The 26,961-nt window shown below is 39.9% G+C and overlaps 1 protein-coding gene across 1 annotated transcript in view; it reads left to right on the top strand.

The window, feature by feature from the left end:
* The window catches only part of LOC122926153 (otogelin-like protein), a 105,451-nt gene extending 78,904 nt beyond the window's left edge, over positions 1–26,547 (top strand). The window contains exons 38-63 of the mRNA XM_044277533.1: positions 1,831–1,921; positions 2,480–2,496; positions 3,127–3,235; positions 3,329–3,430; positions 3,564–3,604; positions 3,705–3,804; positions 4,936–4,952; positions 6,232–6,246; positions 6,396–6,498; positions 7,743–7,792; positions 9,486–9,585; positions 9,710–9,805; positions 10,615–10,637; positions 11,216–11,315; positions 12,324–12,340; positions 13,086–13,100; positions 14,406–14,444; positions 14,556–14,658; positions 16,499–16,515; positions 17,252–17,266; positions 19,280–19,318; positions 21,165–21,203; positions 21,315–21,417; positions 23,145–23,237; positions 23,817–23,887; positions 24,702–26,547. Of these exons, the coding sequence (XP_044133468.1) occupies positions 1,831–1,921; positions 2,480–2,496; positions 3,127–3,235; positions 3,329–3,430; positions 3,564–3,604; positions 3,705–3,804; positions 4,936–4,952; positions 6,232–6,246; positions 6,396–6,498; positions 7,743–7,792; positions 9,486–9,585; positions 9,710–9,805; positions 10,615–10,637; positions 11,216–11,315; positions 12,324–12,340; positions 13,086–13,100; positions 14,406–14,444; positions 14,556–14,658; positions 16,499–16,515; positions 17,252–17,266; positions 19,280–19,318; positions 21,165–21,203; positions 21,315–21,417; positions 23,145–23,237; positions 23,817–23,887; positions 24,702–24,995 (1,809 nt within the window). The 3' untranslated portion in view covers positions 24,996–26,547. The remainder of the gene's footprint in view (positions 1–1,830; positions 1,922–2,479; positions 2,497–3,126; positions 3,236–3,328; positions 3,431–3,563; positions 3,605–3,704; positions 3,805–4,935; positions 4,953–6,231; positions 6,247–6,395; positions 6,499–7,742; positions 7,793–9,485; positions 9,586–9,709; positions 9,806–10,614; positions 10,638–11,215; positions 11,316–12,323; positions 12,341–13,085; positions 13,101–14,405; positions 14,445–14,555; positions 14,659–16,498; positions 16,516–17,251; positions 17,267–19,279; positions 19,319–21,164; positions 21,204–21,314; positions 21,418–23,144; positions 23,238–23,816; positions 23,888–24,701) is intronic.
* The last annotated feature ends 414 nt before the right edge of the window (positions 26,548–26,961 follow it).

Raw genomic sequence — 26,961 nt, 5'->3', positions numbered from 1 at the left:
CTTCAAATTACAGAAACTTTTCATAGTAATTATGTGTTCTGCTTCCAGACTGGATGTGAAAATGTTCACTGTACAGTGGATACTTGTGCCGATGGGCAATACCTTCAGCAGGTTTCTACAGCAGACCCTTGCTGCCCACATTTTGTGTGCGTTGGTATGTATCTATTAAAGCCGAACATTATAATTAAATATATAAATGGGTACAGTGTTTTACTAATGTAAATAATGTTGTTATAAGAAATATTAATTATTTGTGATTATTAATAATTGATATTAATGTCAATAATTAATATTAATGAATAGGTGTAAGAAGCTACTGTTGACTCTGCCTATTTCCTAACTCTACCTTTCTGTAACTTTACTTTCCTGAAACTCTGTGCATGTACTAGACCAGGCATCCTCAAACTGCGGCCCTCCATCTGTTGCAAAACTACAACTCCCAGCATGCCCGAACAGCCTACAGGTATCATCCTACAGTAGGGCATTGTGGGAGTTGTAGTTTTGCAACAGCTGGAGGGCCGCAGTTTGAGGATGACTGCACTAGACACTGCGGTGACTGAAGACTATGTACTGTATTTTAACAATAAAATATATTTATTAAAACAAATATAAACTCTAATATATATATATATACACTGCCTGTCCCCAAAAAAAGTCGCCACCAAAAAAAAGGTCACGCACTCTAAGGATATGATGTCACTTTGAGGATTCAGCAGCGGGGGTGGGGGGCGGCACCTGTGATTGGGGGACATTACTGGGCACATATAAGTATATATATGTATATTACTGTGGCGGTATATATACTGTATGTATATATATATATATATATATATATATATCTACACAACTAGGGGATTTATATATATATATATATATATATATAAAATCTGGCACTTCCTTCTTCAATGCAACATTATTATATAGAGGTGTTTTACTATACTGTACATTCTGGGTGCTGGAATATTTAAAAAGATCATGTCACACTCCATCAGATGCTATATGATTTCATTAACCTTCGAGAGCTGAAAAATTGTATCTATGTATATGAATCCACGGAAGAACTTCCACCGCTGGCCAGGTGGACTGCTTTTGAAGCCTCCCATTGACTATCCATACAGTACATCTCACGAAAACATATACTGCACAGACCTTCATAAGTGCAGTTTGTGCAATGCACACAATACTATATACTTGCACATAAGATATCACAAACATTTGTGTCAAATCTCTGCAAAATCTATATCCACAGCAGTTATTAAATATGGTTTGATAGAGAGAGGCTAGGTGGGCACATATTGGGGATTGGTATGGTTACAATCCAATCACGTTCAGTAGCTGACTTATAGGGCTCAGTTTGGCTTTGGAAAGTATTGGTTTATCTTGCGCCTTAACCACAATGCAACTTATACAATAAGTTCCCTTCATATGTGAGAGGGGAAAGTTTGCTTCCCCTAATGTCTTATGATTAATATTGTCTCCCAATGTATTTTCTTGTAGACTTGACAACAACCACCCAATCGACTACGCCATATGTGAGTATCTGTCAATTTATGACCTTCTTCACTGCTGTATTGTAGCTTTTTTTTGTTGGATTGCCAAAATAATTTTGACACTTTAGCTTTTTACTAGTATAATGTTAGCATTTTTTTTTTTTTTTTGTGGTTTAGGTTTGGGAATGCTTAGATGATACAAAGCATAGATGTAATATCAGGATGCAGATTCATTCTCATTTACTGTTTCTTATAATAGGAGGAGTGCAAAGATGTCACATGTAAATTTTCATAACTGATGAGTCGAACTTCATGGCTTATGTCTCTGTTTGCTTTACAGTGTGCGGGTGTCATCTGTCCAGCTCTACCAGAGTGTGACAGATTGGTGGAAGTGACCTCACAAAATCCATGCTGCAAGGAATATGAGTGCGGTGAGTGTTTTTTATCTTTCACATTTATTATCTCAGTGAAGGCAGTGTTCACATCTGCGCCAGGCTGACCGTTGTTCTGATCCGTCAGGATAACAAAGTAATAACAAAAAACAGATCCAGTATGAGTGCCGTAAGTACTCATGGAAAGAGTCACTACCAGGGGCGTAGCAATAGGGACAACAAGGGAAGCAGCTGTTGTAGGGCCTGAACCCAGAAGGGGCCCACCCAGGAGGAAGACTAAAAGATGTCAGGGTCCACTCAACACTATTATACAATGACATTATAGACAGTGACAGTATATATAGTGACATGACATACAGTATATACGTATAAGAAATGGATGGCGAGAAGTGAGTAGATAAAATCCTGCATAGATGTTTCTGGTTCTGAGTGACCCATAGAGATACAGAACATTCTTTGTTGCTCTGCTCAGTGAGAAGGTACTGTGACTCTTATAAGGAAGGTCATGTCGCTTACGTCTTCTAAACAACTTGAAGGTCAAATTATTATATTGCTCCTACTTTTCTTATAACACATTATTTTTTCTTTTCTCTTTAGTTCCTCCTCCTACAACTGTAAGTATACTGATATTTGCCATCTGATATATAATATATTGTATGATTGAATATGGAGGCCAGAATCTTTAAAAGTCCCCGGTATACACAGAATACATTAACATTTATTTTGTGTTTTAGGCCCTTTTTAGGTCTATGTATGATTTGGAAAATATCACTGAACGGATACAACCCTAAATTATCTCATATATCCGCTTTACTAAAAAAAAAAAAAAAAAAAAAAAAACATTGCCCTACAATTTAGATTAGGAATAGTTCTATCTCTATCGTTACCTTCCCTCTAGGTACAATCTCTACTATTCCTTAGGCTACTTTCACACTGGCATTTTGAATTGCGTTTGTGAGATCTGTTTCATGAATCTCACAAATGGTTCAAAACGGATCAATTCAGCCCCAATGCATTCTGAATAGATAAGGATCCATTCAGAATGCATCCGTTTGGCTCCGTTCCGCCTCCATTTAGTTCTGGATGCGAAGCCAAACGGATCCGTCCTGACTTACAATGTAAGTCAATTATTTAAATCCCAATTATTTAAATCCCAAATATATTTGAGTCTTAATTAAGTGTGTATTACAGTATTATTAACCATTGTCTGTCACGTTAATATATTTTGTGTGTATGTATTTTAGACGCCATGTAAAGATGTCGTCTGTGAGCCACCACCAACATGTACTAAGAATGGTGCTAAACTGGTAGAAATCCCATGGTCTGATCCCTGCTGTCAACACTATGAGTGTCGTAAGTCCTTCTGCCCATACAACCATTGTTATTGTAATGACGTCCATGGACTACATTAACTGATCAATGGATCCGGTTTTCTCTATTTTTCAGAATGTCAGGAGACCTGCAATCCTCCTCCTACTTGCAGTGATTTAAGTCCGCCAGTAAGAATTGGAGACCCTAATGTTGAGTGTTGCCCAGAGTATGACTGCCGTAAGTACTCATGGAAAGCGTCACTATGTAGACCAGGGGGTTGGGTATAACCATCCTTATAGCTGCTAAAGTTCAGACTCAGACGATTCCACTGAAAATGTTCCATGAAGATTTCTGTTTGTTTCTTTGACAGCCCCTATATCATCTACCCCAGCTTCATCTACCCCAGGCAAGGTACAGTCATGCACTTTGATAAACTTCTCAGAAATGATAAATATCAAACATATAACTGATGAGTCGAAATTCATGGCTTATGTGTCTGTTTGCTTTACAGTGCGCGGGTGTCACCTGTCCATCTCTACCAAAGTGTGAAGAAAATTACAGATTGGTGGAAGTGACCTCACAAAATCCATGCTGCAAGGAATATGAGTGCGGTGAGTGTTTTTTACCTTTCACATTTATTATCTCAGTTAAGACGATGTTCACATCTGCGCCAGGCTGACCGTTGTTCTGATCCGTCAGGATAACAAAGTAATAACAAAAAACAGATCCATTGAATGATTTCCATGACGGATGTAAATTTAACAAATTCCGCTTGCATCTGTCACCCATTGACTTCAACTCAAAAAAATATACAGGAATCTGTATTCATCACATATCCCTATTTTTGGGTGAAAAAAAGCCCTGCAAAAATGACTTTTTCTTCTGCCAAAAATAACAAAATGCAGACAGGGTAAACAGTAACAGCAAAAAGGATGCTTCCATTGAATATAATAGCATTATACTTTTTTTTTTTTTAAGTGAAAGCTAGTTCTGTCTGATCACAACAACTGATTCTCCTATGTATAATTTATTTGTCTATATGTCAGGCTGCCTGTCTATTGCTGTTCTGTTGTCTTCCTATCTCTCTATATCTATATCTATCTATCTATCGATCTATCTACCTTATACCCGTGAATCTATTATAACACTATGAGGCATGTTTAGATGCCTCCACATCTCGCCGGAAAACATTCATTTTAATTTAAAGGCATTGTCTCATGTCAGACACTGTTGGTGTATCACCAGGATTTGTCATCCATGTCAGATTGGTGCGTGTCCCACCTCTGGGACTTGCACTTATCTACAGAACGTACCACTGAAAGTGAAGGAGAGCACACTGAGCATGTGCAACATGCTCTGCACCCATTTCTATGCAGCTGCTCTACATTCACTTGGAGGGTCCTATTCTAGAAATATGACCCGCACCTATCTCACATTGGTGGAGTATCCTAGCGATATGCCACCAGTGTCTGAGATGAAACAACCCATTCAAATGAATGTTTTCAGGCGAGATGGCGAAGCATCTCAACATGCCATGCCATGTGGTATTATGATAGTTAAAACCTCTTTAATTTACCTATATTGCACTCTTTCAGATGAATACAATTCTATATGTACAGTATATTTCTGTTTTTGAGTTATACATAGAGATACAGAAACACTTAGTTGCTCTGCTCAGTGATCTAAATGACTATATTGCACCTACTTTTATAAAATATTCTTTTCTTTTCTTTCCTTTCCAGAACCTATCACTATTTCTGTAAGTATATTACTAAATACCATCTGGTGTATAATATATTGTATGATTGAATCTTTAAATGCCCTAGGTCACTGTCAGATTGCGGTGCCTGGGGACCACCAGTAACATTTATTTCGGGGCCCATTGTACAAGTACATATAAATATTAGTTGACCCTCATTTACAAATCCCTAAAACTGCTACAAACCCACATTTATGTTCAGAAGTTACCTGCTGTCTAGCCTTCTCTGTCCTGGAGACATTGGGGGAGACACAATGACAGCGCTGGGAGTTTTCACAAGGCCATAGGTTGTCATAGCAACTGATCAGAGCCTCTTATTTCACAGAGGGGATTCTGATCTGAGCCCCCTCTTTCTGTCTAACCCCTCGAATGGCTTGGTCTCTATTCACACAGCATCTGAGGGGTTAAATTACCAGGATTGGTGTTATCTCTGATCCTGGTCATTGCAGCTGGGCGCCAGGTCTATTACATAACTGACAGTCGCCATGTATGGAGTGGGATAAACTCATGAGGCGGCTCCATACACTTACACTGCACCAAGGACACACAGTTACATCGTGGCCTTTCTAAGAGGGGGTTGGGGGGGGGGGGGGGGTTGAGGTGTGAAATTAAGTTAGGGTTGAATTAGGAAAATTCAAGGCTAATTTTGTTCACAATCCTCATCTCTTGAATAGACGAGAGGGCAGTTATAATGAACTTCTCTTCTGTGGAGGATCTGTCCAGTCCTTCATCATACAGACAATACACTGACTTATTAAAAAACACTGTGTAATGCTTCCTTCCGCCTGTGATGGCGCTGCAGGGAGGTTGAATATCTACCAAGTTCCCCCATAGATTACAGTTGAACACTCTGGTTCCCTACAGGGGAAGATTTTGTGATCATCTTATTGTCAAGGGACCTTCTAACAAGTAGGGATTGTCCAAAGCAAGCAGATAACTTCTTTAGTGACGTGCCATTTTGCGCAATGTTTGGTTTATATATACAGTACCCGAGTCAGGAGGTGGCATAAGAAAAGAGAGGTTCTAAAATGCCTAGTTAGGTGCCGCACATTTTTCACGTCATGTGTCATAAATTCACACATCCTATGGCACTATTGATGAATTCTCCCCATTGTGTATTTAAAATACTGATTATTTGCTCTTCATTTCTAACTTTTTTCATATTTGTTTTTTGGCACTATTGATTAATCTTCCCCATTGAGTATTGAATTATATGGTTTTTTTTGTAATTGTTGTATTTATGGTTGATTTATAACTTTGGTATTTCATCTTTTTACAGACTCCAACCCCCAAGGTATGTGACATGATATATTATTTTGGTCAGTTTTGGAATAGATGGAATGACTTGAATGACTAATGAAAGGGAGCTGGAGTTGTATGAATGTTGTATCTCTTGCTTGGTGATATAGAAATAATATGAATGCTTTTTTCTCATGTTGACAGCAATGTGATCTAGTCACGTTTTCTGTGGACAACTGCGCCCCTGGGGAAAAACTCCTTGTGAAACCAAACCCAGAGAATCCAGACTGTCCGATGTATGAATGCGGTAAGTGCAGAGCCGTTTCTGACACTCACGACCACTGCACCCTGTCCCTTAGTTGACAATACTGTAGTAATCTAGCAGAGAATCCAGATGAGTGTCTTTGGTGAGATCCCTATCTTCTCCCAGCACAATCAGCTGTTCTCATGTGATGTGAGAAACAGCAACTTGTCTGCAGACCCCAAACCCCGTCCCAGAGCAGCCACGGAGTGCTCAATGTGCAGTATTGTAAATGGAAGGCTGGAAACGCCATGGACTGTCATGCTCCGTGGTTGTTCAGTGATTGCAGAGATTCTGGGCCGTCACACAGTAATAGCTAGTTTTTATACATGGAGACAAAGGTATTTGTGTTTGACAACTTGTGTTACAGAAGGATCTTTGCATTCAGTATTACCTTCTAGAAAGGATATAAACATTTTAAGGTTTAAAAGGGTTCTCCCATTTCAGGCACTGGAGGCATGTCACTAGGTTATGCCCCCAATGTCTGATAGGTGCGGGTCTCACCACTGTGACCGTACCTATACTTAGAATGGATCCTGCAAAGTCCCGGAGGGCGCAACGCACATTAGCGGCAGACCCTCCATTAATTACTATAGGAGTGCTGAAAATAGCCAGGTACTGGCTCAGCTATTTCTGTCAGCCCAATAGAAGTGAATGGAGCAGTAAACACGCTTGTGCGGTGCTCTTTCAATTAATTTTTAATGGGACTTCCGAAAATAGGCAAGTGTGGTGGTCGACTATTTTTGGCGCCCCCATAGGAATGAATAGAGAGCGGCCACGCATGCACGGTGCACCCTCCGGGACATTGCGGGTTCCGTTCTCAGTATAAGTGTGGGCCCCCAATGTCTGAGATGAGACAACCCCTTTAAGAATTAGGGCACGGCTACATGGTGACATTTGACTAAATGTATGTCAATGGTGTCACAATGCGAAATGCAGCTTGCATGCAACTTTCACTTCATTGACTTTAATGTAAGTGCTGCATGACACATGACTTTCCTGCCACTTGGCTGTGTTTTCACAGTAAAATCCCAGTTCTAAACGAGTCACACAACATCTAGTTACAGACAAGTTGCACATATGTTGTTTCACGTTACTGTTCTGCACCTTGGAGTCGCGCGGCACCCTTTTTAGCCGTACCCTTACTCAGGTCACTGACCAACATCAGATGCTGCGCTCTTGTACTCAGCCAATGTGTTGTAGGTAAGAGATCAACAATACAGAACTTAAGCCTTTATTTTACTTTATAGTGTCTAATGGTACTACTACACCTCCTCCTGTATTGACCCCAACACCTGGCGTAAGTATACCTAAATTATACACATTCTGAAATGTCTTTTATCTTGCATCTGACAAACCAGGAGGGCTGATAATCCGCCATTGTAGTAATTGTTGACCAGTGAGAAGAACCAACAACGTTAGGGCTCATGCACATGAACGTATTTTCTTTTTGTGTCCGTTCCGTTTTTTTGCGGACCGTATGTGGAACCATTCATTTCAACGGGTCCTCTCAAAAAAACGGAAGTTACTACGTGTGTATTCTGTTTCCATATGTCCGTATTTCACTATGTCCTATTATTGTCCGCATTACAGACAAGGATAGTACTGTTCTATTAGGGGCCAGCTGTTCCATTCTGCAAAATACGCAATGCACACGGACATCATCTGTATTTTTTGCAGATCCGTTTTTTGCAAAATACATATGGTCGTGTGCATGAGCCTTTAGGCTAAGACACATGTGGAGAATTTTCGTATGGATTTCTGCATCAAATCTGTGCTAAAATCCGCACGTAAATCCACCATGAAATGTTATGCGGATTTAGACATGGACTCCACAGGTAAACTGTTGTCTCTTGTGGATTTTGATATCAAAGATCAAAATTCCTTTTTCAGAACATCTATGAAAAAAAATTCCGCTGCAAATCCACATACAATCCACAAAGCATGTGCACAGTATAAGTAAAACTACATGGACTCGCACTGTGTAGCACGTGAACTTAGCCTTACGGTGAACTTGCGGTGTCGGTGCCTGTGCTGCAGTTCGCAATACACGGGCAACGACCGTGTGCACGCTGTTTGCAGACCCATTCACTTGAATAGGTCCACGATCCACATCCAACAGTCCAAACCGCAAAAAAGTAGTGTGTGGTGCGGAGGCACGGACAGAAAACCCCATGGAAGCACTCCGTAGTGCTTCCGATCCGTGCCTTCATTCCGCAGTTCATAGTATCTACCAGATTGAGGACCTATTTACTCAGGGGCTGATTGGGAACTTAAAGTGGCCCTGGAAAAAAAAAAAAAAGTGGCCCTATGTTGTAGGCGGGTCCAAATTGACAAGTAGGCAGGGTCAACAGAAGTAGGTGGGGCTTGTAATACTGTAGTGCAGTACAGATTACCACCCCAGCAGAACCAAATACCACAGTGCAGCACAAATTACTGCTTCCCCAACCACAGTATTCAACTGTATCACTATCAATACAGTTTATTTAAGGAAGGCACCTGTGGCCATTGTACCTGGTCTGTGGCTTTCAAGAGGGTTTGGGCGGCCTCCTGGGCATCGGCCCACTGGGAAATTTCTCTGTTGGGTCTATTGGCCAATCCTCCCCTGCATTCACTTGTGCTGAGCACACGGCCGGTGCCCGTATATTGGGGACCCACTGTTTGCAGTCCACAATACAGGAACGTACCTGCTATGGTCATGTGCATGAGGCCTTATAGTAGCTCCTGACCCTTAAATAGGTATTCTGGTTATAAGAAGCCGAGTTAGGGGCCTCCTCACCTACATACTGCATAGGGAATAAATGGAGCACAATGCTTGCTCGACAAGCTGTCCCATTCATTATAGGGTGCAGAGCCCCTGACCTTATGATTGTGAATCTCACAATTTAGTAGCTACAAGGTCTTGATAGTGCATTAATGAAATGTTTCTATATATATTTATAATTGTTTGAATTTACTTGTTACATGTAGACTGACACTGATTTTATTTGTAGGTTTGTGACGGCACCATTTGCCCACCATTTAGATGTGAGAAGAATGGCTCTAGTATGGTTTTGGATTCAATAGTGAATTGCTGTCCTGTATACGATTGTGGTGAGTCATTGTATATCTGAAAGACACTTGCTGCATTTCACACTGGTGTCCGAGAGCTATGCACGTCTTAAATTTTGTATTGAAATATTAATTTGCTCATTTCATTGTTTCTTTTTCTTTACAGTATGTGACCCATGCCCCCCTCCTCCAAATTGTAATGGAAATAAACCAACAATGTCCATTGACCCAGAAAAGGAATGCTGCTTCACATACAAATGCGGTCAGTATTCATTTACTAAATAAAAATGTTCTCCATTCTCAGGGACCTGGCCCATACATGTGTTATGTCAGTGGCTATCCATAAGAATGGCTTCCATGTATCCCTAGTAATACACTACATCTCCGCTGCTAATGCTGGGGAAAGTGTGGCTGCCCACAACTTCCCCCAGTGATCATAGCTGATCACCAGGGGTTTCAGAAGCTGGATCTGCAGTAATCAACGGATCACAGGGCCAGCTTGATTTCAAAAGGGATTGTATGGCGAGACTACTTCAGTAAGCCTGGAGGGCAATATAAACACCTATAATAATTACCATACAATATGTATAAGTAAAACATAAATCTGTATTAATACTTCAATATCATAACAACAATAAAATCGTGGCAGAATGCATACATGGAGGATGATCAAAAGTATACAAAACCACCTCCCTGGTGATGCGAGTAACAATGTAAAATATACAAAAGGATTTCAGTCACGTAGTTTTGGTTTATTCATACATTTATTATGGATTAGACCCTCAGTATACAGTATATCTGCGATATCTTCAATATGTCCAGGTGATGGCTGAAGAAAAACCGTAGACTCCCAGTACCTCCCCGTCCCCCTTAGATTGTATTGTCTCTGGAGAACCCAGGATATGAAAATGGCTCCTCAAATCACTCAACCTCAATGCTAGCAACAATAAATCACTGCAATACTATCTCAAGCCTCTAGGTGATGCACTGCTCTGCATCATCTATGATAGTAATTATAGTCTGCCTTCACCTGTATGAGCATTTTCTTTAACTTTTCATTTTCCTTTACAGATCAAGAAAGCGTTCCAACACCTGTAAGTGTAATCTGCAAGTATTTTCTAACTCTGCATCCTGTAGCTTCATCTTTATTTCTGATCCTTATATAATGCCAACATGTTCCATGGAGCTGTACAGAGATGGCCATCACTCATTCAATTTCATATCAAGCTATTTAACCTCTCTGGATGGGGATTGTTTTTGGACTGTGGAAAAGGAGAGCCTACAAGCTCTAATAATCTCACACATCCCCTTTAATATAAAAAAAAAACAAAAAAAAAACATTGCCCCACAATTCCACACATTTTATGCACTTATATACCGCAGCTCTTTACAGACATTAGCATCCAACTGTCCTTAATAGGGCTCACAATCTAAGTTCCCTATCAGTATGTCTTTGGAGTGTAGGAGGAAACTGGAGTACCTGAAGGAACCCACACAAGCACAGGGAGAACATACAAACTCCATGCAGATGTTGTTATTGGTCAGATTTGAACCTAGGACCCCAGCGCTAACCACTGAGCCACCATGTTAAGATTAGGAATTTGACTGATATGTGTCAAACATATAACTGATAAGTCGAAATTCATGGTTTATGTCTCTGCTTTACAAACAGTGCGCGGGTGTCACCTGTCCATCTCTACCAAAGTGTAAAGAAAATTACAGATTGGAGGAAGTGACCTCACAAAATCCATGCTGCAAGGAATATGAGTGCGGTGAGTGTTTTTTATCTTTCACATTTATTATCTCAGTTAAGGCGATGTTCACATCTGCGCCAGGCTGACCGTTGTTCTGATCCGTCAGGATAACAAAAAAAAAAAAACAGATTCATTAAATGGCTTTCCATGACGAATGCAAATGGAACATATCCCATTTACATCTATCCCCCATTGACTGCAATGTAAAAAAGAAAAACACAACAAAAAGCTGGAAGCTCCTTTCCATCACGTATCCATAATATTAGTCTGTAATGGAAATGGCAAGAAACTTGAATGGGGTTAGTAGTTTTTCATCTTTGTTAAAACCTTTAGTTAGTTAAGAAGCACCTACCTACAGAATCAACCCTATTAAACCGGTTAGGCTGCCTGGAAGGGTCTATCCTGTTGTTTAAAATAATACCTGAAAATCTGTTGTGGCGTTCCTGAGAAAAAATACTTTTATTCTTTATGCAGATGAGGGCACTAAGGGGTGTGGCCAAAGCTGGGGTAGATGAACAGACTAGGCCCCGCCCCTCGGTGCACTGAAGCCTTCATCTGCATAAAGAATAAAAGTATTTTTTCCTCAGGATCACTGCAACTGATTTTCACAAGCCAGGAATCATGTTAATCAGCAGGATCAATCCTACCAGGCGGTATCTATCTATCTATCTGGGTGTTTGTCTGCCTCTCTGTATTTGTCTTATATCGATGTATCTATCAGAAAACGATGTGGACATGTTTAGATTCCTTCTCTTCTATCTGAAAACATCCATTTCTATTTCACCTACCTTTATTACGTATTCTCTCACATGGGAGAAGTGAGTAGATAAAATCCTGCATAGATGTTTCTGGTTCTGAGTGACCCATAGAGATACAGAACATTCTTTGTAGCTCTGCTCAGTGAGAAGGTACTGTGACTCTTATAGTGAAGATCATGTCGCTTACGTCTTCTAAACAACTTGAAGGTCAAATTATTATATTGCTCCTACTTTTCTTATAACACGTTATTTTTTCTTTTCTCTTTAGTTCCTATTACTACAACTGTAAGTATACTGATATATGCCATCTGATATATAATATATTGTATGATTGAATATGGAGGCCAGAATCTTTAAAAGTCCCCGGTATACACAGCATACATTAACATTTATTTTGTGTTTTAGGACCTTTTTAGGTCTATGTATGATTTGGAAAATATCTAGTAACAGGGATGTGGCTGAGGGGAGTTCAAAAATATGTATTAAAGGAGTAGTCTAGTTTAAATTTAGGAAATGCAAGGTTAATACGGTCTTTTGTTCACAATCCGCATTGCTTGGTTAGAGGAGGGGGTAGAGCAGAGGAGAGAGCTTCTCTTGTCCTGGAGCAGGGATGGCCAACCTGAGGCTCTCCAGCTGTTGCAAAACTACAACTTCCAGCATGCCCACACTGGCTACAGCTATCAGCCTACAGCAGGGCATGGTGTGAGTTGTAGTTTTACAACAGCTGGAGAGCCGCAGGTTGGCTGTTTCCTGCCCTGGAGGATCTGTCCTATCTTGCATTACAAAGACAATACATTGATTTGAACAGACGCTGCGTAATGCTTTATTCCCCCTATGGCGGCAGAAAAAGGAGTGTCTCATGTACCTAACTAGGTGTCCCAAAACGTTCATGTCATGTGTATCATAAATTTATACATCCTATGGCACTATTGATGAATATTCCCCATTGTGTATTGAACTTTATGTTTTTTTTTTGTAAATGTTGATTATTTGTGGTTGATTTATTAACTTTCTTTTTCATATTTTGCAGCCTTCAACCCCCAAGGTATGTAACATTATGTATTATTTTGGTCAGTATTATGCAGGTGGAATAACTTGAATGAGGGATTGGAGCTGGAGCTGCATAAATACTGCATTTCGTGTTTAGATCAGTGATATACACTTCGGTGATCTAGTCGCATTTTCTGGGTATTAACTTCCTCTACAGTACATAATAAATGCAATTTGCTGATATTACACAACCCCTTTAAGAAATAGTCTGTCTCAGATTACTCAAGTCCTCAGCACAAATAAGGAAAAAACGATGTTTCATCTAAGGGTACTTTCACACTTGCGGCACAGTGATTCGGCAAAACAGTATGCCAATGCTCAGTCCGAAAAATGCATTGAAATGCCGGATCCGTCTTTCCGGTGTCATCCGGCAAAATGGATCCGGAAGGACTGATCCGGCATTCCAATATTTGGAATGCCGGATCCTGCACTAATACATTCCTATGGAAAAAAAATGCCAGATACGGCATTCAGGCAAGTCTTCAGTTTTTTGGGCCGGAGATAAAACCGAAGGATGCTGCAGTTTTATCTTTTGCCTGATCAGTCAAAAAGACTGAACTGAAGACATCCTAAAGCATCCTGAACGGAATGCTCTCCATTCAGAATGTATGGGGATAAAACTGATCAGTTCTTTTCCGGCATTGAGCCCTTTTGACGGAACTCAGTGCTGGAAAAGAAAAACGCTAGTGTGAAAGTACCCTAAAGGATCATATAAATTACCCTAATACCATTCTCTATCTTTAGCTATGGTTATGATTCCTTGTAAGAATGGCTTCCAAATCACTTTTTAACAATTAGTAACACCAGTAACAGCGATAATATACTGTACATGTGGGACAGATTAATAAGAAACAAGAGCTATACTGGAAACTGTAAAATCCTGAAAATGCCTAATTCTAAAGTTCTAAAATTGTGGGCGCGGTGTGGGCAGGGAAGGGGACGGGCCGGCAGGTCCATCTCATTTACCATTTTCTGTGCCTGTTTCAAGTGTAGAAAAAGGTCTACATGTCAGACAGCTAGGAAGCTGTCACACATTTAGAACCAGCGACGCCTGCGCCTCTACATAACTTTGCTGGAACCACCGCCAAGCTTAGGCCTTTTTTAGGACTGGCGTCTAAAACATCGGTCTTAATAAATGTGCCCTATGTTCTTGTATTGTTCATAAACATGTCAGGCTTTTTGGATTGTAGAAAATATTGAGAACATTCTCTGTTTTTCTGTCCATTAGATGGTGTGATGAGTCATTGTGATCTCGTGTAATTCCTCTTACTGAGTTGTGTTGTCTTGTGTCTTTTCACAGGAAACTACGCATACTACAATCATCTCGAGCACAAAACAGGTATGTCCAGACATCCGTACTAGATGTCCTATTAGTAACATCATGAGTATAAGCAGTAGTAACAATAGGTAGATATTGTGATTTATACTTCTCTATCATGCTAATATACAGATCTGTGAGGACACAGTCTGCCCACCGAAGGTCTGCAAAGACTATGAAGAACTGGTTGAACGACCAAATCCACTTGACCCATGCTGTCCAATCAAGACATGCGGTAAGTGTAACTGACAATAGTAATGATACTACTGTTCACAGCAATGTTGTTAATAGCTGATCTCAGAATGATAAACTTATTTCCTGAAAAATTTCATTATTTCTACAGCCTGTGATGCTTATTGTCTTTAACTTTACTCAGTTGCTTCCCCTAGTGCTGTAGCTACTAGGAAAAAAAGGGGCTGCAAATGAGCTGTCAACAAGCTCTGCTTCTGATGCCACCAGATGTAAGGCAGCTATCCCATAAACAAATGTTCGAGCCTTCAAATAGGCCTTGAGACATTACTCGGATATTAAATAAGCCACCATCTCATCTGCAGACAGCTGTTTTTGGGGTGATCACTGCAGAGTATAAAGCACTGGCTTATTTAATATTCAAGTCATATCTCAAGGCCTATTTAAAGGGTTGAACATTGACTGATAGGATAGCTGCCTGACATCTGGTGGCATTAGAGGCAGAGCTTGCTAAGAGCTCATTTGCATCCCTTTCTTTCCAGAATTCAAGAAGAGCATGTATGGCCTATAAATCTCCTCAGGCTGATTAAAGCACTCTCCCCAAGGAGAGATAGTACCCCCCAAATACTGTATCTACTAATAATGTCATGTCTGCCAGCTTTGTTGCTAGGGATGCACTGCCAAACAACCACAGTTTTCTCAGTGAAAGTGTTATACTTCACTAGCAACAAATCATATGATCAGCCCTTCAGATTAAAGGGAATTAAAGGAGACATAGTTAGCCATAAGTCCTCTTCCAGTGTGTAAAGAAAATGACAGATTGGAGGAATTGAACTCACAAAATCCATGCTGCGAGGAATATGAGTGCGTTGAGTGTTTTTTACCTTTGCACATTTATTATCTCAGTTAAGGCGATGTTCACATCTGCGCCAGGCTGACCGTTGTTCTGATCCGTCAGGATAACAAAGTAAAAACAAAAACTGATCCATTAAATGGTTTCTATGGAGGATGCAAATGGAACATATCCCATTTACATCTATCCCCCATTGACTGCAATGTAAAAAACAAAAACACCTCAAAAAGCTGGAAGCTCCTTTCCATCACGTATCCATAATATTAGTCTGTAATGGAAATGGCAAGAAACTTGAATGGGGTTAGTAGTTTTTCATCTTTAGTTAGTTAAGGAGCACCTACCATCAGAATCAACCCTATTAAACCGGTTAGGCTGCCTGGAAGGGTCTATCCTGTTGTTTAAAATAATACCTGTCTTCTGAAAATCTGTTGTGGCGTTCCTGAGAAAAAATACTTTTATTCTTTAGGCAGATGAGGGCACTAAGGGGTGTGGCCAAAGCTGGAAAGCTGGGGTAGATGAACAGACTAGGCCCCGCCCCTCGGTGCACTGAAGTATTCATCTGCATAAAGAATAAAAGTCTTTTTTTCTCAGGATCACTGCAACTGATTTTCACAAGCCAGGAATCATGTTAATCAGCAGGATCAATCCTACCAGGCGGTATCTATCTATCTATCTATCTGGGTGTTTGTCTGCCTCTCTGTATTTGTCTTATATCGATGTATCTATCAGAAAACGATGTGGCATGTTTAGAGTCCTTCTCTTCTATCTGAAAACATCCATTTCTATTTCACCTACCTTTATTACATATTCTCTCACATGGGAGAAGTGAGTAGATAAAATCCTGCATAGATGTTTCTGGTTCTGAGTGACCCATAGAGATACAGAACATTCTTTGTTGCTCTGCTCAGTGAGAAGGTACTGTGACTCTTATAGTGAAGGTCATGTCGCTTACGTCTTCTAAACAACTTGAAGGTCAAATTATTATATTGCTCCTACTTTTCTTATAACACGTTATTTTTTCTTTTCTCTTTAGTTCCTATTACTACAACTGTAAGTATACTGATAAATGCCATCTGATATATAATATATTGTATGATTGAATATGGAGGCCAGAATCTTTAAAAGTCCCCGGTATACACAGACTACATTAACATTTATTTTGTGTTTTAGGACCTTTTTAGGTCTATGTATGATTTGGAAAATATCTAGTAACAGGGATGTGGCTGAGGGGAGTTCAAGAATATGTATTAAAGGAGTAGTCTAGTTTAAATTTAGGAAATGCAAGGTTAATACGGTCTTTTTTTCACATTCCGCATTGCTTGGTTAGAGGAGGGGGTAGAGCAGAGGAGAGAGCTTCTCTTGTCCTGGAGCAGGGGTGGCCAACCTGAGGCTCTCCAGCTGTTGCAAAACTACAACTCCCAGCATGCCCACACTGGCTACAGCTATCAGCCTACAGCAGGGCATGGTGTGAGTTGTAGTTTTACAACAGCTGGAGAGCCGCAGGTTGGCCGTCCCTGCCCCTGTCTGTCCCATCTTGCATTACAAAGACAATACATTGATTTGAACAGGCGCTGCGTAATGCTTTATTCCCCCTATAGCGGCAGAAAAAGGCGTGTCTCATGTACCTAACTAGATGTCCCAAAATGTTCATGTCATGTGTATCATAAATTTACATATCCTATGGCACTATTGATGAATATTCCCCATTGTGTATTGAACTTTATGTTTTTTTTTGTAAATGATTATTTGTGGTTGATTTATTAACTTTCTTTTTCATATTTTACAGCCTTCAACCCCCAAGGTATGTAACATTATGTATTATTTTGGTCAGTATTATGCAGGTGGAATAACTGGAATGAGGGATAAGAGCTGGAGCTGCATAAATACTGCATTTCGTGTTTAGATCAGTGATATACACTTCGGTGATCTAGTCGCATTTTCTGGGTATTAACTTCCTCTACAGTACATAATAAATGCAATTTACTGATATTACACAACCCCTTTAAGAAATAGTCTGTCTCAGATTACTCACGTCCTCAGCACAAATAAGGAAGAAAACAATGTTTCATCTAAGGGTACTTTCACACTTGCGGCAGAGTGATCCGGAAAAACGTATGCCAACTGATGGCATTTGTAAGACTGATCAGGATCCGGATTAGTCTTAAAAATGCCTGATCAGTCCGAAAAATGCATTGAAATGCCGGATCCATCTTTCCGGTGTCATCCGGCAAAACGGATCCGGAAGGACTGATCCGGCATTCCAGTATTTTGAATGCCGGATCCGGCACTCATACATTCCTATGGAAAAAAATGCCAGATACGGCATTCAGGCAAGTCTTCAGTTTTTTGGGCCGGAGATAAAACCTTAGCATCCTGCAGTTTTATCTTTTGCCTGATCAGTCAAAAAGACTGAACTGAAGACATCCTAAAGCATCCTGAACGGAATGCTCTCCATTCAGAATGTATGGGGATATAACTGATCAGTTCTTTTCCTTTTGACGAAACTGAGTGCCGGAAAATAAAAACGCTACTGTGAAAGTACCCTAAGCTATCTTTCTTTTTTTTTTTCTCTCTCTCTCAAAATCAGGCACTCAGACTGTGAAACCAGATCCTAACAGATGCGAACTGAAGCCTTCGGTTAGGATCTGTCATACATTAGTAAAATGGACAGCCCCAAAACATATGCTAACTGATGGCATTTGTAAGACTGATCCAGCATCAGTCAGAAAAATGCATTTAAATGCCAGATCAGTTTTTACGGTGTCATCCATAAAAACGTATCCGGCATTTATTTTTTTAACATTTTTTTCAGTCTGCACATGCGCAGAACGGAAGGACTGATCCGGCATTCCGGTATTTTGAAATAATACATTCCCATGGAAAAAAATGCCGGATCCGGCATTCAGGGAAGTGTTCAGTTTTTTTGTCCGGAAACAAAACCGTAGCATCCTGCGGTTTTATCTTTGTCCTGATCAGTCAAGAAGACTGAACTGAAGACATCCTGATGCATCCTGAACGGATTACTCTCCATTCAGAATGCACAGGGATAAAAATGATCTGTTATTTTCCCGTATAGAGCCCCTAGGACGGAACTCAGTGCCGGAAAAGAAAAACGCTAGTGTGAAAGTACCCTAAACGATCATATAAATGACCTTAATACCATTCTCTATCTTTAGCTATGGTCATGATTCCTTGTAAGAATGGCTTCCAAATCACTTTTTAACAATTCACCTTTATGCAGTAACACCAGTAACAGCAATAATATACTGTACATGTGGCACAGATTAATAAGAAACAAGAGCTATACTGGAAACGGTAAAATCCTGAAAAATCCTAATTCTTGTGATACTTTGGGGTCATTTATTAAGCTGAAATACGTCTATATTAGGCAGCAATCGTTGAGCAGCAATCTGCGCCTTCTCCCTGCTCACGCCAGGTCTAAAATTGTGGGCAGGGAAGGGGACGGGCCGGCAGGTCCATCTCATTTACCATTTTCTATGCCTGTTTCAGGCGTAGAAAAAGGTCAGACAGCTAGGAAGCTGTCACACATTTAGAACTGGCGCTGCCTGCGCCTCTACATAGCTTTGGTGGAACTGCCGCCAAGCTTACGCCATTTTTAAGACCGGCGTCTAAAACATCGTCTTAATAAATGTGCCCTATGTTCTTGTATTGTTCATAAACATGTCAGGCTTTTTGGATTGTAGAAAATATTGAGAACATTCTCTGTTTTCCTGTCCATTAGATGGTGTGATGAGTCATTGTGATCTCGTGTAATTCATCTTACTGAGTTGTGTTGTCTTGTGTCTTTTCACAGGAAACTACGCAAAATACAATCATCTCGAGCACAAAACAGGTATTATATTACACAACCCCTTTCAGAAATAGTCTGTCTCAGATTACTCAAGTCCTCAGCACAATTAAGGAAGAAAACAATGTTTCATCTAAGGGTACTTTCACACTTGCGGCAGAGTGATCCGGAAAAACGTATGCCAACTGATAGCATTTGTAAGACTGATCAGGATCCGGATTAGTCTTAAAAATGCCTGATCAGTCAAAAAAATGCATTGAAATGCCGGATCCGTCTTTCCGGTGTCATCCGGCAAAACGGATCCGGAAGGACTGATCCGGCATTCCAGTATTTTGAATGCCGGATCCTGCACTAATACATTCCTATGGAAAAAAATGCCAGATACGGCATTCAGGCAAGTCTTCAGTTTTTTTGGGCGGAGATAAAACCGTAGCATGCTGCAGTTTTATCTTTTGCCTGATCAGTCAAAAAGACTGAACTGAAGACATCCTAAAGCATCCTGAACGGAATGCTCTCCATTCAGAATGCATGGGGATATAACTGATCAGTTCTTTTCCGGCATTGAGCCCTTTTGACGGACCTCAGTGCCAGAAAATAAAAACGCTACTGTGAAAGTACCCTAAGCTATCTTTCTTTCTTTTTTCTCTCTCTCAAAATCAGGCACTCAGACTGTGAAACCAGATCCTAACGGATGCGAACTGAAGCCTTCGGTTAGGATCTGTCATACATTAGTAAAATGGACAGCCCCAAAACGTATGCTAACTGATGGCATTTGTAAGACTGATCCAGCATCCTTATCAGTCAGAAAAATGCCTGATCAGTCAGAAAAATGCATTGAAATGCCGGATCAGTCTTTACGGTGTCATCCGTAAAAACGGATCCGGCATTTATTTTTTTAATGTTTTTTTCAGTCTGGGCATGTGCAGAACGGAAGGACTGATCCGGCATTCCGGTATTTTGAAATACATTACTATGGAAAAATATGCCGGATCCAGCATTCAGGGAAGTTTTTTGGGCCGGAAACAAAATCGTAGCATCCTGCGGTTTTATCTTTGTCCTGATCAGTCTAGAAGACTGAACTGAAGACATCCTGATGCATCCTGAACGGATTGCTCTCCATTCAGAAGGCATGGGGATAAAACTGATCAGTTATTTTCCCGTATAGAGCCCCTAGGATGGAACTCAGTGCCGGAAAAAAAAAACGCTAGTGTGAAAGTACCCTAAATGATCATATAAATGGACCTTAATACCATTCTCTAACTTTAGCTATGGTTATGATTCCTTGTAAGAATGGCTTTCAAATCACTTTTTAACAATTCACCTTTATGCAGTAACACCAGTAACAGCAATAATATACTGTACATGTGGCACAGATTAATAAAAAACAAGAGCTATACTGGAAACTGTAAAATCCTGAAAAATCCTAATTCTTGTGATACTTTGGGGTCATTTATTAAGCTGAAATACGCCTATATTAGGCAGCAATCATTGAGCAGCAATCCCTGCTCACGCGAGGTCTAAAATTCTGGGCGCGGTGTGGGCAGGGAAGGGGACGGGCCGGCAGGTCCATCTTATTTACCATTTTCTAGGTGTAGAAAAATGTCTACATGTAAGACAGCTAGGAATTTAGAACTGGCGACGCCTGCGCCTCCACATAACATTGGTGGAACCACCGCCAAGCTTAGGCCATTTTTAAGACTGGCGTCTAAAACATCGGTCTTAATAAATGTGCCCTATGTTCTTGTATTGTTTATAAACATGTCAGGCTTTTTGGATTGTAGAAAATATTGAGAACATTCTCTGTTTTCCTGTCCATTAGATGGTGTGATGAGTCATTGTGATCTCGTGTAATTCATCTTACTGAGTTGTGTTGTCTTGTGTCTTTTCACAGGAAACTACGCATACTACAATCATCTCGAGCACAAAACCGGTATGTCCAGACATCCGCACTAGACGTCCTATTAGTAACATCATGAGTATGAGCAGTAGTAACAATAGGTAGATATTGTGATTTATACTTCTCTATCATGCTAATATACAGATCTGTGATGACACAGTCTGCCCACCGAAGGTCTGCAAAGACTATGAAAAACTGGTTGAACGACCAAATCCACTTGACCCATGCTGTCCAATCAAGACATGCGGTAAGTGTAACTGACAATAGTAATGATGCTACTGTTCACAGCAATGTTGTTAATAGCTGATCTCAGAATGATAAACTTATTATTTGCAGAAAAATCTCATTATTTCTACAGTCTGTGATGCTTTTTGGCTTTAACTTTACTGAGTTGCTTCCCCTAGTGCTGTAGCTACTAGGAAAAAAAAGGGGCTGCAAATGAGCTGTCAACAAGCTCTGCTTCTGATGCCACCAGATGTAAGGCAGCTATCCCATAAGTCAATGTTCGACCCTTCAAATAGGCCTTGAGACATGACTCGTATATTAAATAAGCCAGCATCTCATCTGCAGACAGCTGTTTTTGGGGTGATTGCTCTTCATCATTGCAGAGTAGAAAGTACTGGCTTATTTAATATTCAAGTCATATCTTAAGGCCTATTTAAAGGGTTGAACATTGCCTCATTGGATAACTGATTTACACCTGGTGGCATCAGAAGCAGAGCTTGCTAAGAGCTCATTTGCATCCCTTTCTTTCCAGAATTCAAGAAGAGCATGTATGGCCTATAAATCTCCTCAAGCTGATTAAAGCACTCTCCCCAAGGAGAGATAGTACCCCCCAAATACTGTATCTACTAATAATGTCATGTCTGCCAGCTTTGTTGCTAGGGATGCACTGCTCAACAACCCCAGTTTTCTCAGTGAAAGTGTTATACTTCACTAGCAACAAATCATATGATCAGCCCTTCAGATTAAAGGGCATTAAAGGAGACATAGTTAGCCATAAGTTGATTTGTGCACTGTGCAATACCTTCTATTGATGCCTTCCCTTATAGTAGATCTCAAATATTACACAATTAATAATATAAGGAATTAAACTGCATTTTGGAAAGTTGCCTTTCCATAGGCTTGAGCATCAAGTATGGGACAGAAGGTGTTAGCTCCAGGTCAGGTGCCAAGGGCATCATAGCCAGTGGTACCCCTTTTAGTAATGGCAGATGATTTTAGTAATATGAGCAGATCATCCCTGTATGCATTTTGAATCCACAAATGGAGGTAAAATTGAGCGAACGCTATATAGTAATTAATAAGATTCTCAATTACATTATAGCAGATTGATCTTCTACTAAATGAGTATGTGCCACCCAGGGGTCTGTGAAACTAGTGTTTCCAGGGCTGTATGTAGTGTTTATGCAGCCCTAGGCATGTTCACTGCTCACACCCCCTAATTGTTTGGCTGTAGCTACCCATTGACTTGAAGGTATACAGTAGCTACATAAAATGATTTTGGCCATGCAGTAAAAATCGCTATTGAAAACACACTTTGTTGTACTATAATTGGCCATGCAGTTTATATAACTGAAATACATTAAAAGGGTTACCTGGGGATTGTCAGATAGGTTAGCAATATCAGATCTGCAAGGGTCGGACACCTGAGACCACTTGGCCTAGTTGCAGCTCATCCCCATTCAAGTCAATGGGGCTGAGCTGAAATACCAAGCAGAGCCGTGATCACCTTCCCAAAAAAGCTGATCCGGCGGGGGTGCCAGGTCTTAGATCCTGCCAATGTGATATTGATGACCTATCCTGGAATGCTTCACATACAACTACATTTCCAACAGCAGTAATCTTCAAGACTGAAGAAGATGTCGACAAAGAAGTCCTAATGAAAGGAGAAATAAAAATTAATGGACTTTATGTGGTTTGTAAATTCTTTGCAGTGAAAATTTAAACTTAACTATTTCTGTTGTTCTACAGAATGTCCTTGCAAAACTATACCAACCTGTGCCGCTGATGAGCAGTTAGTGGCAGTACAGCAGAACAACCAGTGCTGTCCCAAGCTCAAGTGTGGTAAGTTCTCTGGAAAGAAAAATGAATGCTAATTTTTTAAACCTTTTCAATGGTCAAACTTTCAGGACTCGTTTTGGATGATGATGGGTTTGTGATGTGGTCCTACTTTCTTCTAAGATTTGGAGGGATCTGCATACTATCTAATGGTTGTAAGAGGGCCTAACAGGCTTTCATTCTAGACCTGAGGGAGAAGATAGATTGGAGAAGTTGGATTTGTAATGTCCTCTGCTATTGTTAGGTATTGTCAGTTTCCCTGTTTTATCCAATCAAAGATTATTGGGACAGATGGATGAAGGCTTTGAGATGGCCTATAGCTATAGCCAGCCTTGCAGCCACCACTAGATCAGATTGCCTTGGAGAAGTGTATTGGCCAAGACATTAGATTGTAGAGTCATTTGCTAGAAAAATGCAAAATGCTAATGTTTGCTGCCGTAGTTGAACAGATATATACATATATATATATATATATATATATATATATTTTTTTTTTTAAGTTTTACAAGTTTATCATGGTTTACCATTGCACTTTGTCAACGACTCCTTCAAAAACTCAAATTCTACTTTATTTTCCAATTCCAGAGAAGAAGAAGGATAATTGTCATCCTGTCCCCACCCAAGTGAATATAACATCAGGAAAATGCAGTGTTAACGTAAGTATAGTGATTAATCAAATGGCCTCTATTCAATGTAATATTATGAGTACCAAGGCGTTTTTTGTACTAGAGTTTCCTTTAAAAATAGCTGAAATAGTAGGGTGATCAAATCCCTACTGTTATTATGGAGTCATAGACATTCTGTGTGCTACCTCTGTAAAGAGCTAGAACCTTTCCTAGAGGCAATGCTAGTAAAAGACAATGGGGTCGTTTATTAAGACCGGAGTTTCTTAATAACCCCTTTAGCTGATGGTGGCTCTGCCGAAGTTATGAAGAGGTGCACATCAACCGCAAGTCTAAATGTTACTACCTTGTTGCTACTGTTGCTACCTTGCTGGCTTAAATTTAGACCATTTTCTATCTCTAAAACAGGAGTAGAAAATAAAAAATGAGAAGGGCCTGCTGGCTTGTCCCCTTCCCTACCCACACTGGAGTGAGCGGGGGAAAAGACACTGATTGCGGCGCAGAAATATGCCTAATATAGGAGACTATCTAATAGTAAATGACCCCCTATATGTCTGTAACATAGAATATATATGGATAGAATATATGAAATCCGGCACGTAGAGGTACAGAGGCAGCAGTCTATAGGCATGTATCGCAGAGTTGTAATATAGCAGAGTGCATGGGCCCTTACAATGTACATTAAATGTGTATAAGAATCTTAAATGATCTTAGACATAATGATTTGTACAATGCCTCTTGTAATATAATCTTTTGTTAACATAATGCCTAAATTCCTATACTGAATGTGATTTCCATTGACTGTATGACATTCATGATCTCAACATTGATATACTTTTTTTTCCAGGTCATACTATCTTCTTGTAGTGGATATTGTCACTCCAAAACAGAGTATACCAGAGTATACCGCTGGACCCCAGTTTCCCAATGCCGCTGCTGTTCTGCAACAAAAACCCGTCCCAAGACTTTAGAGTTGCCATGCACAGATAGCACAAAGATCCGCCAGACAGTGTATGAAGCCACCCAGTGCGGTTGCAACAATTGCTTTGATGATAAACCAAGTGGATCTGGAAGCGGCAGCGGCAGTGGGGATGAGACAAGTGGGTTCGGTCTGTGGACACCTTTCGTAATAAGAAATTAAATTTGTAGTTTATAATTATAGCATTTCAAGTTAAGGAAACCTTGCAAAAACCGCTGCTCTAATTTCTGCATCATTTTGTAAGAGACTTTTTTTCTAACCCTGTATGGTATAAATCAGCCACTTTTACTTACAGTGTAAAATGCTGTAAAGATTTCTTACTTCTGTCTCAAAGTTTGTCTCCACCTATTGGCAGAACCAACCAAATAGACCATACGGATTGATGTAGCTCCTCGCATTAGCAATATTTTTGACATATGCTGGTATGGTGTTACTGCTTGTTGTATTTTGTGCCTATTTTTTCTTCTTCCATTAGCTATCATGCACCCCAAGGGGTATTTTACCATGAGAGTATCAGCAGATTGCTTCATGACTTTCTTCAGGGCTTGTAAAAAATTAGAAAATCTGGGAAAAGCACCACTCCTGTCAATAGGTTGTAAGTGGTATTACAGTTTAGCTTCATTCAAGTGAATATGACTGAGGTGCAATACTACAAGAAACCTAAGGACAGCCATGTTTTTCTAATTAAAAATTTTTTTTTTGAGGCTATATACACCTACAATATTCAGCCATTCTGTCACAAAGAATTAACTTTTTGTCTAGCTGTGTGACTGGTACTTTCACTTTCTGCCGGTCATCTAATAATCCTTATCTCAAAATTACCAAAAGGTCATAAAAATTTATTTGAGCCACATTATTATCAGTAAGATAAGGATTGAGCTTTAATGAGTGTTTATGAGGTCAGAGCAGAGATAAGGAGCCCGTCAGCTCCCTGCCTGATGGAGCAGAGAGAAAATACCTATCCTGTTAGTAGAGCATCTCAGCTCTGTACAGAGAAAAGGACTCCATATTTTTAATAAATACCTATTGAAAAAAATATTTTTAGCTCATAATAAAGGTTTGCATAGCCTTTAAGGCATTATTCCACAGGATATGCTATAAATGTCCAATAGGTGGAAGTCCCACCTCTTGGACCTGCCTCACAAACAGGGTTCCTCTGACCCTTTTCTATCAGCAACTGTGAATAGAGAAGTAGCCGCACACATGCAGATCTCTCCATTCACTTCTGTGTGAGTTCCAAAAATAGCCAAGCATGCAACTCCTATAGAAGTTAATGAAGTGAGTCTTGTATGTGCAGCCACCGTTCAATTCACATTAGCTGAGAGATTGGGTCAGAATTCACCTCTGGGACCAACACCAGTTGGATGTTTATGGCATATTATGTGGATATTCCAAAAATGTTGAAATGGAAATAACCCTTTTGCTAAGGTGTTTTCAAACCAAGGTAAAATGAAGGATGAATTGATAATGAAGGATGTTTTTTAAAAAAAAATGAAGTACTGTATGAAATGCTTCAATTTAATGTACATAATATAGAATTACAAAACTCATGGGGTTGTAGTGCAATATGAAATTTGTAAAAATGTAATTTTAACCCATTATGGCTCTGTTAGAGGTGGGGACTGACTAAATGGAAAATGATGGTCTGACTGTAATCAGTAATTTCTTCTACTTGTAATACAGCCGTTAGAGCAGATTTGCGAATTTTCTCTTATTTCCAAAAATAAAGGACTTTCTTACAATTTTCAGGTTTTTTTTGTAATTTTTTTTTCATTCTTTTCACACTAATCCTGATAAATATTCTGGTTACAAAAACCCATCGCATCAGTGGGACAATGTACAATAATATGACACAGTTAAAGGTAAAAAGTTAAATGGAAATAAAACAAAGTATCAACACATATAGTAGAAATTAAAAGGGGGTCTGCAGTTTGTTTAAACTTATGATCCTATCCTCTGGATAGATTATCAGCATCTGATCGGCGGAGGTGCCGGGTGTTGGAACCCGCCGATCAGATGCTGATGATCTATCCTAAGGATAAATCAGTTTAAACAAACTGCTTAACCCCTTTAACAAACACATCAGGATGGTGATGGCAGTAATGTGTTTCAAAAATGATATAAAAGG

This window comes from Bufo gargarizans, chromosome 2 (assembly GCF_014858855.1).
Source record: "Bufo gargarizans isolate SCDJY-AF-19 chromosome 2, ASM1485885v1, whole genome shotgun sequence".
In the NCBI taxonomy this organism is placed as follows: Eukaryota; Metazoa; Chordata; class Amphibia; order Anura; family Bufonidae; genus Bufo; species Bufo gargarizans.
The sequence above is the reverse complement of the archived record's forward strand: the minus strand, read 5'-3'. Positions and strand labels throughout refer to the sequence as shown.